Genomic DNA, 11203 nt, shown 5'->3' with positions numbered 1-11203 from the left:
ATATTCTGGAAATAAAGGACAAATATGACAAGAAGAAGATTGAAATGAACATGAACAGCAGAAATAGAAAAAAAAACACTAATTTTCTCATGATATTATTAGAAGAAATATATTATTAGCATAGTCGCAATAAATTTGAAACAAACAAAACAAAATTAAGTGGTAATTTTGGGAAAATCTGTTTTTATGCAAATAAAGTCAAAATATTACAAGAAAAAAATGTACAAAAGGAATGTTCCAATAAAAAATCAGTAAGAGCAAAAGTGAAAAAAAATATATAGGAAGAAATATATTATTAGCATAGTTGCAATAAATGTTTAAATACATAATATTCGGTGAAACAAACAAAACAAAATTAGGGGTAATTTTGGGGAAATCTGTTTATTATGCAAATAAAGTCAAAATATTCCAAGAAAAATAATTACAAAAGGAATGTTCCAATAAAAAATCAGTAAAAGCAAAAAAAGAAAAAAATGATATTATTAGAAGAAATATATTACGAGCATAGTCGCAATAAACGTTTAAATACATAATATTAGATGAAACAAACAAAACAAAATTCAGTGGTAATTTTGAGGAAATCAGTTTTTTATGCAAATAAAGTCAAAATATTACAAGAAAAAAAATACAAAAGGAATGTTCCAATAAAAAATCAGTATGAGCAAAAATGAAAAAAATTATATTAGAAGAAATATATTATTAGCATAGTCACAATAAATGTTTAAATACATACTATTAGGTGAAACAAACAAAACAAAATTAAGTGATAATTTGGGGAAAATCAGATTTTTATGCAAATAAAGTCAAAATATTACAAGACATTTTTTTAATGTTCCAATAAAAAAATGAAAAAAAAAACTCCAGTTTTTCAAGAGAATAAAGTCAAAGTATTATTGTATTCTAACATGAAAAAGGTCACATGTTACCATGGATAAACTCAAAATATGATCAGCATATATTTTTGTTGCATACAGAAAATTTTACAATAAAAAAAACAAAATTTGATGTAAAACAACACAAAATAAAGTTAGATAAGCTTCTCCCACTGCTAACTAAACTAAGCTACGCTAACTGCCGGGACTCACTGCCAACTAACAGTTTTGTCAGAAGCTAAGGCACGTAACAAAGGACATATGTGGGGGGCCCGGTGCTTGTGGGGGTCCAGGGCCTCGCAGGGGTCGCGAGGCGGTGTCCCCTGCAGGCTTTGCAGCACATTCCTCCGAAGAGCGACCACAGCTGTAAAGCCTCACAGCTCCCCCGCCCGTCTCCATCTGGGCGCTGACTGGAATGCGCCGCCTGCTTCCCGTTAAATGACCCCGTTCGTCGACAGAATCCCAAAAAGGAAGTTACCAGTTGGACGTGCCCTGAACGCCTCACCGGGGAGACATCCGGGAGTCTGGTTCCTCTCAATGTGGATTTGATTCTCATCATGGCAGATTGGAGTATCTGCTTGCTAGCAGCTGGAGCTGCTGCGCACCGCTTCCGTGTAACCGGCGGCCGTGAGAGTGAGTGACGGCAGGAGAGGCTCTGCTCGTCAGGGAAAGAAACTGTAGAATGATAGAAGAGAATCGGCAAAAACAACACTGTCTTTTTGTTAAAAAAAAAGACTTAGTTGTTGGGAATCTGTAGAGTCTCTGGATCAGTTTAGAACAATGGAATGAAAATCTTGGAAAATGTTCTGTTGGAGTTTTATACCTTAATATTGCTGATTGGTTCATTTCACCGTCAATCAAAGAGGGCTCCTGCCTCACACAGATCATCCAGCCCACTTGACGCCGGGCCTCAGATGGGCGGGACAAAGCCCATCATGTATCCAATGACCGTCCAGTTTCCCGCAGTGGAACAACCCATTATTCTACGCTTCGCCATCCAAGTCAGTCGACGCTCACGTCCGACTTTGTGGTGTCCACGGATGAATGAGGGGAAGTGTTGTCAGTTCCTTGTGATAGCAGCTGATTCCGAACAAAAGATGAAGGTATTCTCATATTTAGTCAATGGAACGTACACACAGCAGTACATATGTACGTACCAGTGGCGTCATTAGGCCCATTTTAGGGGGGCTTCAGATATATATGAAATTTGTCAGCGATTTTATATATATATATATATAAATACATATGAAATTTGTCAGAGATTATATATATATATATATATATGTATATATAATATATATATGAAATTTGTCAGAGATTATATATATATGTATATATAATATATATATATGAAATTTGTCAGAGATTATATATATGTACATGTATAATATATATATATATATATATATGAAATTTGTAAGATATTTTTTGTAAAAAAAAATATATATACATTTGTCAGAGATTATATACATATATATAGACTTTTGTCAGAAATTTGTTTTTTGGTAAAAAAAAATCAATAAAAACCAGAAAAAAATATATGTATATATATATGTATATATGTATGTATGTATGTATGTATGTATGTATGTATGTATGTATGTATGTATGTATGTATGTACATATGTATGTATATATATATACCCAATAACCCATAAAATCTAAAATATTATAATTAGTTATATGTTTATAATATGCTGTGGGCCAATAAAAAACAGACATGGGCCACAAATGGCCCCCAGGCCTGACTTTGGACACCCTTGCATTAGAGCTTGTGTGTGGAGGACAGGAGGAGGACGAGGAGGAGGAGGAGGAGGAGGAGGAGGCTACCGTGTTCATGTTTCCCTTCCACATCTGTTTTCCATGAGCATGAAAGGAAAGGCAATGGCGTCCCACATCAGCACATTCGCTTCTTCAAATTGTCCCGTATACTGGAAGGCTTTGCTCTTTCCAGGGAACGTCGTCATGGGAATTTACAAGGAGGAAAAAAAGGAGGGTCGGGGGCGAAAGCAGAAGAGGTGCCGTGACATAAGAGATACATAATCTTGACGTGAGGAGGTGAGCTGGACGTGGAAAAGACGACGTAAGTGGAAATTGGGAACAATCCAAGCGAGACACCATGCGGACGACGGCTGTCCTCCTCCTCCTCCTGCTGCATTTACCTCGTCTGCCGTCCTCCACGGTACGTAGCTGGCTTTTTACACTGTTCTCTTAGGAACGCTGACACCTGAACGACCTGTTTTACACCTGCACAGGCAAAGGTGACAACGCTCACTGTCAGAAGTTATCAAGGCGCTTGTACTTTAGTGTTGTTTCGATTGGATCCATCCTAGGAAATAACTCTTGGATTTAACCTTGGCAGGCTTTATATGGATGTATGTTTTTTTAATGATAAACACTCCATATTTCTACTCATTATGTCAGCATTATTAATCATTAATACCTGACTCTGTTACAATAACAAACGGGGAAGTAGAAAACTTCCCATGCACTGTCCAGTACCCGAGTCACCCTGATTGGGAAAAAAAGTCCCATACCGATATCAACCAATATCGCATTTTTATGCTGATATTGGACAGATTATCATAAATAATCTGTAATAATAAATAATAATCGTAGTAAATATTTTTCCTAAATTTTGAGTGTGAATGGTTGTTTGTCTATATGTGGCCTGTGATTGGCTGGGTCCAGGAAGTACCCCGCCTCTGACCCGATGTCAGCTGGGATAGGCTCCAGCATGCTCTCCGGCCCTAATGAGGATAAGCGACATAGAAAACGGATGGATGGATAATGAAAGCAACAGCAACAACAATATTATTATTGTTATTAAGATGATCTAATAATAATAGTAAGAATAATAAAATAATAATTATTAAATTATTAAATTATTATTATTATTATTAAATAGTGAAACAATTAATTAAACATTGAAAAAAATGATACATGTTTTTATCTTCAATCAACTGGTATTTTCATGATTTATTGACACATTGAAGTAATTATTTTTATTATTATTATTTTATTATTATTATTAAATGGTGAAACAATTAATTAAACATTGAAAAAAAAAAGTCAGGAAGCATATCAGGCTTGGATTCCACCGAGCAACAAGTCACCATGCATCACTTACATAATGAATGACACTTACCAACGGTGCTCAAACTGCAGCACGAGTCCCATAGCTGGTACGCGGGTTCCAGCTGATGGCGGGAAGAAAAAAGTCAAGTTCAATGACAAAAACAGCAGAGAGTGGTTACATGAGTTGTTACACGAGTTGTCTTTTCCAGAACACGACTAAAGGTCTCAACCAATCAGAGGCCGAGGTCCACCAGGACGTCTCCCATGCGCCTGTCATCCCCCAGCAAGGGGAGGGGGGAGGGGTCGGAGGGCGTGACACGTGCTCCATCCCCTGTGACGTCACCGTCAGGCTGCTGCGAGATGAGAAATATTCCATCTGTGGTAAAAAGAGACAACAAAAAACTACGTTGCTTTTTTGCTAGCATTGTGCGTGTGTGTGTGTGTGTGTGTGTGTGCAGGCCAGTTGCAGCAGTCTTTGCTGGCGTTTGGCCGCAGCACCAGAAAGCTGATGCGGGACGGGATGGAGGAACAGCAGCGAGCTCTGGACGTCCTCACCAGCCAGGTAAGACCAGGACAGGAAAGTCCGCCCCCCCTCGTCCCCCACAAACACTGATGATGTCACCGAAGGTGTCAGAGGTCATGAACAGAGTGCAAGCGCTCAGCATGGAGGTGCAGAGGAGCAACGCTGAGATGTACGCCGTCAAACCCCCTCTGTCACACGGTAACACAAATTCAGCATGCAGTGACCACTCTGACTTGCAGGGCGGCGCCATATCCCATGCAAAGACATGCATTTAAAACAGAGGTGTCCAAAGTGCAGCCTGGGGGGGAATTTGGGGCCTGCCGCTGTTTAAAAATAGAATTTTACAAAAAAAGTAATAAAAAAGCCGTAACAGCAAAAATTAAAAAAAGAAAATATTAAATTAACACAGCTCTAAATTAACTAGAAAAAACATCATTTCAGTAGCATAAAGTTGAAATATTAAAAAAAGATGTCATTATTTTCAAAATTATATGATGAGAGAAAAAGGGGAAAAGTTGTAATGTTACAGGAATATAATATAATAATGAGGAGAAAACTTACATGTAGAACATTGAACTTCTTAGAAAAAAACAGCAGAAATGGAAAAAACACAGCTGTAATTTGACCAGAATTAAGAAAATAAAAATAAAAAAGTTGCAATTTTATGAAGGAAAATAAAAAATAAAAAATAAAAAATAAAAAATAAAAAATAAAAAATAAAAAATAAAAAATAAAAAATAAAAAATAAAAAATAAAAAATAAAAAATAAAAAATAAAAAATATAATAAAATAATGCAATAATAAATAATAAAATATAAAAATACAAATTTTAATATCACAGAGTTGAATTATTTAAAAAATAAATTTTTTGAATGTCATAAAATTGCGAGAAACAAAGAAAATGAAATCAATTTGTTATTTTTGGGAATAAAGTCCAAAATATTTAGACAACTGACAACTCTATGTCGCTTATCCTCAATAGGGTGGGGGTATGCTGGAGCCTATCCCCAAATAATATCAAAATAAATCATATTCTAAGGAGAAAAAGTTGACATTTGATGACAATTTAGAGGAAAAATATTGTCTTGTCAGTAACATATACTGTACTGTAGTTAAAAAACAAGAAAAACAACAAAGAATAAAGTAGTGGAAAATTTGGTTGAGGAAAAATTTCGAATATTCTGAACTTAAAATCAAAATATTCTAAGAATAAGTCATAATACTAGAAGAAGAAAATAAAAAATATTAAATATATATATATATATATTTACATATATAAAAAATATTTGGAAAATAAAAATAAAGGATAGAAAAAGAGTAAAGAGTTGACAGGTATAAGACATAACAAAGCTGAGATTATACTGGATCTACTGTAATTTATACTGGAAGGACCATGTGACCCCCCCCGGAGAAAGGATTGGACACCCCTGATTTAAGGCAAGCGCCATGAGTGAATGCATGTCAAATGTGATTTGTTGAGGACGGGACTGCAGCGACATCAAGGACAGTCTGATGTCCGTCGTCCCCAAGATTCCCAGCGGGACTTACATCATCCACCCGGATGACTCTGACTCGTCCTTCGAGGTAAGGCTTCTCCAAGTTGGCAGGAAATGCCACCATTGCCCCCCTCACCACCCCCTCACCTGCCCTGCCCAAAGGTCTTCTGTGAGATGGACTACATGGACGAGGGATGGACGGTGATGCAGCGGAGGACTGAAGGCCTGACGGACTTTCGACGACCCTGGGCGGACTACGTTAACGGCTTCGGACATCTTGCAGGTGGGGGTTTTATTTTTATTTTGTCTTTTAAATATGACTAGACGTGACAATCCTAGACAGGATTTGAGGAGACAGTACTGGACAAGACCAGATGGGACAAAGGGGGTGTCCAAACCTTTCTCCAGTGGGGGCCACTTAAAGAAAAATGAAGCTAAGAAGTTCCTGCATATGTATTTCAAGAAAAAAAAAATGTATATCGTTTTTTATGATCCGGAAAAAGTCTGATACCGATATCAAACGATATCACATTTTTTGCTGATAATTATTATGGGACATCCCTAATTCTACCTTCATGTCCATAATATTTTGACTTAATTTTTTAATATTTAGTTACGATTTTCCCATTTTTCTATGCTTCTCATAATATTACATTTAGAAAAATGACATATTTTTCTTTAATATTAATAAAAATTTTCTTTAATATTATGCTATACATGTAAAATATAATATTATTAAATAATATAATAACATTTATTATTTATTATGAAGCAATAATAAAAATACAAATATGACAAATAAAACATTATTTTGCCTCATAATATTAGGAGTTTGTTCTGGCAAAATTGTGATTTTTTTTCAGTGTTTTGATTTCAACGCTTCGCTACTACTACTACTTTCCTTTAACTTATAATACTAGTACTCATAATAATTAATATTTCGATTTTATTCTGGTAAAAATAAAGTACTTTTTGTCATTTCTGCTGCAGTTTATAAAATGATATAATATAATATAATAATAATTCTATTTTTTTTAACACGTCTCTTTCTGCAACCTCATTTTCTTGTTAAACTTTGTTTATGGTGATAAGGCAACTTTCAAAAAGTATGATCTTTCTTTAATATTTTGTACTTTCTGCTACTAAAAATAATATACTTTTTCTTCATAATATGCTAATGTCTTTTTTTCTCGATCCTTGAGTTTTTTTTTCCTAAAATTAGTCCAACCAAAAACAAACGCGTCCCACAAATGGCTCCCGGGCCACACTTTGGACACCCCTGACGTCCAAGACCAATAAGAGGAGCGGCTGTGTGTCCAGGTGAGCACTGGTTGGGCCTGAAGAAGGTTTTCAACATCGTGAACCAGAAGGAGACGCGGTTCCAGCTCCTCGTCGCTCTTGTGTCGCACGATGACGTCGCCTCGTACGCGTCCTACGACGACTTCCGCCTGGACAACGAAACCAGCTTCTTCAGCATCCACCTGGGAAGATACGCGGGCAGTGCAGGTAAGCCACGCCCCCCGATGACCTGACCGATCCCTTCCACGTCCATCCGCATGCTTGCGTTTGCAGGTGACGCCTTCCGTGGATACGACCAGGACCAGAACCAGGACACGGCCCCGTTCAGCGCCTCAGACGTGGACAACGACGGCTGCAACCCCTCCTGCTCACTGGGGGGGGTCACGGTGGAGAGCTGCAGTGCCCGGCACGACCACACGGGGTGGTGGTTCAATGGGTGCGGCCTGGCCAACCTCAACGGCTCTCCCGGGGACGGCCAGCAGGATCGGGGACCTCGGACGGGCATCCTGTGGGACACCTGGATGCACAACGGGGTGGCCCGAGCCATTAAGTCTGTGACCATGAAGATCAGGAGGATGCCAACTAATAACTAAAAAAAAAACTATTTACCTTTTTTGTCATAAAACTTCACCATCTTGTTGGAGAGTCTGCTTCTTCCACACCAAACTCCTCCAAGCATGCCTTTATGGCATCGGGAAGAGAAATGTCTCCATCATACAAAGATTCAATATTGATGGACAAGCTAAGGAGGAGTGGCCCAAAATATAATATAATAAAAAATATATAATAAATTTAATAAAAATAAAAAATGAAAAATCTGTAAACAATCAGTGCTAATTTTACATGAATAAAGTAAAAAATATTCCAACAAAAAAGTTGCAATCTAACGAGAAAAATTATAATAATGTAAAACTAAAGTAAATAAATTAAAAAAAATGTAGTGTGAGAAGACAGTAGAGTCAATGAGAAAAATCAAAATATTATGGGCATAAAGTCAAAATTTGACAAGAAAAAATATGTAATATAATGTAAATATAATATAAAAAAGGTTACATTTTTTTTACACAAAAACTCTAAATACCATGAGAAAAAAATAATATCATTTAATTCAATAAATAAAAAGGATGTTTTCCTTAAGTAAAAAAACCCGACAAATAAAGTTGTAGTTTTTTTTATTAGGTTGGGAAAAAGATCAAATGTTATGAGAGTAAACATTATGGGCATAAAAATTATCATTAAGAGAGGAAAATGTGCAAGAAAATAGCCTAAATAGTTGGAAACCTTTCATCCACGTAAGAAAAGGTGGTGTAGGGAGCACATCTTCCAGCAGAGGGTGCTGTTTACCTGCTCATTTCAATGGGAGTAAAGGGGAACAGGGCCCCGTTTCACGAAGCAGGTTCAACCAACTCTGAGTCTAACCCTGAACTCTGAGTTGATCTACTCTGAGACAGGAAACTCTGAGTTACGGGTTTCAGAACAGGTGATTTCATTTGGTTCAATCAACACAGAATTTGTTCACTCTGAGTTAAGCGCGTGCACCACGACTTTAAAAAGCCCTCATCAATGGAGCCCCGTTCCCTCGATTCACCATGGGTGACCATGTAGTTGGTCTACATTTCTCATCAAATGTCTTTACACTTAAGACACCACATAAAAAGTAACTGGTTTTCAGGCAATTTTCACTTGTTTCACGCACATTTTCAATTGAAATAAGTAGAAATAACAAACTTGCTCCACTGACAGATTTTTCAAATTATTTTTTTAAGTGAAATGTGCTTGAAACGTGAACATTGTCTAAAAACAATTTGGTGTGATTCGTTTTGATCAGAAATTAGACATTTGGACGAGAAATAAGACAAATATTGTTGGTATGATTTTGAGTTTTTGCAGTTTGATGCAGTCTGACATTCAATCTACCTGCACATTGATGCTGTGAATGGATTTTCTGTTCACATAGTCTCCTTCATTTTCTGAAGGAGCAACGATGGGAATGTGCATCCCATCGACGCACCCTATCACACCAGGGAATCCTAAAAGAAATTAAAATGACAAATCCCAGTGTGAAGTTGCAGCACCATGTCATTAACTGAATATGATTTATAATCATACATTTTAACTGATTTCTACATTCACCTGCAATTCTGTGGAATTCCTCCTTGATGACCCCCACGGGTTTATGTCCCGGGAACACAACGGGGGAGTTGATTCGTCTTTTTAGTGCTAGGGACACTTTTCTCACAGCTCTGCAGACGGTGGCCTTGCTAATGTTTTCTGCATCACCTATATTATATAAAAAACTTCCGTTGGCAAAAAACCGAAGAGCAACACACAGAATCTGGGTGGATGACAGTGGACGTCCACGGTTGGTGATGTTTTGAATGTCCTGACGGATGAGATTATGGATGTAAGTGATGGATGGTGAAGTGAAGCGGTACCGTTCGAAAAGAAAATTATCTGGAAATGATAGCGTGTCCAATCTCGGCCTGTGGATAACTTCCCTACGAATGCGGAGCTCTCTTCTGAGTAGTAGTGCCTCTTTGTCTACAGGGTCTTCTACAAACGGACATGCCATGGTTCAAAAAACAATGCGACACACAGCACACCTTGAAGAAAAACGACCAAACTGGCTTTAAACACGCGCGACAATGAATGAATCACACCGTGTGTAGCGTAAGAGGGCGGAGACAGAAAGAAACTCGAGGTTCATTGAAGAAAACCCGGTCCCGACCAGGTTATGTTCACAGAGTCTGTTGCTATAGTAACTGACACCCAGGTTATGTTACCTCTCTCTGTGAAACAGGCTGGAGTTACTCCTCTGTCTCTGGTTTGACTTACCTCCCTTTGTGAAACGGAAAACTCAGAGTTTCCCTCATTTCAGGGTTAACATACTCCGAGTTTTCACTAAACCTGCTTCGTGAAACGGGGCCCAGCACACTGCAGACCCACATTTGCCAATTGTTGATGTTGTGCTGTTTTAAATTTGAGTTGATGCTCATTTTTATGAACACAGTCAGTTTTGTGACAGTGTTAAATCACAATAATAATTAAATAATTAAATATTTTCATTTTAATTTTAATAATTTTAATTTGTTTTTAACACAGAGCATGAGAAAAATGACCCATTTTGAGAATAAAGTCATATTTACGCCAATAATGTTGTAAATTTACGAGAAAAAAACGTATACATGTATGAGAATAAATGTGTAAAATTATGCAAATTTCTGACTTTATTCCTGAAATATCATTTTTTTTCTTCCAATATGGCCTTAATTCTGCCGTAAAAATAAATACAGAATATAGTCTGTAGATTTATTGTGATTTGACTGATTGTGTTGTTAAAAATTCAAACGTGTCAAAATGACAACTGTTCAATATGGCTCCAATAATGATACTCTATTGTATATTTGAAATATATCGGGATGTAATATACTGCACTGGGGAACATTGGTTAGCGTCATTAAGATGGCCTGGAAGGTCTGACTCTAATGCCAATATATATTATAAAGAAAGAATCAACATATGCCAATATGCCGCTTTTCATGGAAATCGGCCAATATTGATCGGAGCATCCCTCGTCATCATGCGGCGTTAAGGTCTGACGTAACATTTCCCTAATTACTTAAACATTTTTTTATTATTTTTTTATTTATTTTAATTATTTTAATTTATTATTTTATTTTTCAAATATTTTTTGTTAATACTTAAGAAAATATGACATTTTTGTAAATTTATAAAAAATGCATTTGTTAAAATAATGGCCTCCTCTCTATTAAATGCCTTACTTCTAAAGTTCCTAATGCTCTCTGCAGTTGAGTCATGATGTAATATGTGAATACACTCTGAAATGTGGCTTATTTTACATGCCAAACAGTTTTACTTTCTTTCTTACACGGCGTTAGCATTAGCATTTGGCTTCAAGCACAGATGCTGCTGGC

The 11203-nt window shown here is 36.8% G+C and overlaps 1 protein-coding gene across 2 annotated transcripts; it reads left to right on the top strand.

Annotated features, from left to right (window-relative positions):
* Positions 1-1103: 1103 nt before the first annotated feature.
* angptl5 (angiopoietin-like 5) lies at positions 1104-8426 on the top strand. 2 transcript variants are annotated; one of them, XM_058078322.2, is made up of 8 exons: positions 1104-1975; positions 4160-4331; positions 4409-4512; positions 4578-4671; positions 5954-6057; positions 6132-6252; positions 7290-7475; positions 7542-8426. In XM_058078322.2, the coding sequence occupies exons 1-8, from the start codon at positions 1658-1660 to the stop codon at positions 7859-7861; spliced, it is 1419 nt and encodes a 472-aa protein (XP_057934305.2). In that variant the 5' UTR covers positions 1104-1657; the 3' UTR covers positions 7862-8426. The 2 variants fall into 2 exon arrangements, with proteins under 2 accessions (XP_057934305.2, XP_057934304.2); XM_058078321.2 differs by lacking the exon at positions 1104-1975 and adding an exon at positions 2688-3054.
* The last annotated feature ends 2777 nt before the right edge of the window (positions 8427-11203 follow it).

The sequence above is a fragment of the Doryrhamphus excisus genome, linkage group LG1, assembly GCF_037039965.1.
Source record: "Doryrhamphus excisus strain RoL-2023G ecotype Guam linkage group LG1, RoL_Dexc_Guam_v1.1, whole genome shotgun sequence".
In the NCBI taxonomy this organism is placed as follows: Eukaryota; Metazoa; Chordata; class Actinopteri; order Syngnathiformes; family Syngnathidae; genus Doryrhamphus; species Doryrhamphus excisus.
Note: the sequence above shows the minus strand (reverse complement) of the source record. Positions and strands in the feature narration are given on the sequence as shown.

Bases quoted from the DNA above. Each gene is read 5' to 3' on its own strand.
- angptl5 (XM_058078322.2), top strand. From the start codon at position 1,658: ATGAAAATCTTGGAAAATGTTCTGTTGGAGTTTTATACCTTAATATTG. The intron at 1,976-4,159 runs GTATTCTCATAT...TGTCTTTTCCAG, and splicing joins ATTCCGAACAAAAGATGAAG to AACACGACTAAAGGTCTCAA. The intron at 4,672-5,953 runs GTAACACAAATT...TGATTTGTTGAG, and splicing joins CAAACCCCCTCTGTCACACG to GACGGGACTGCAGCGACATC.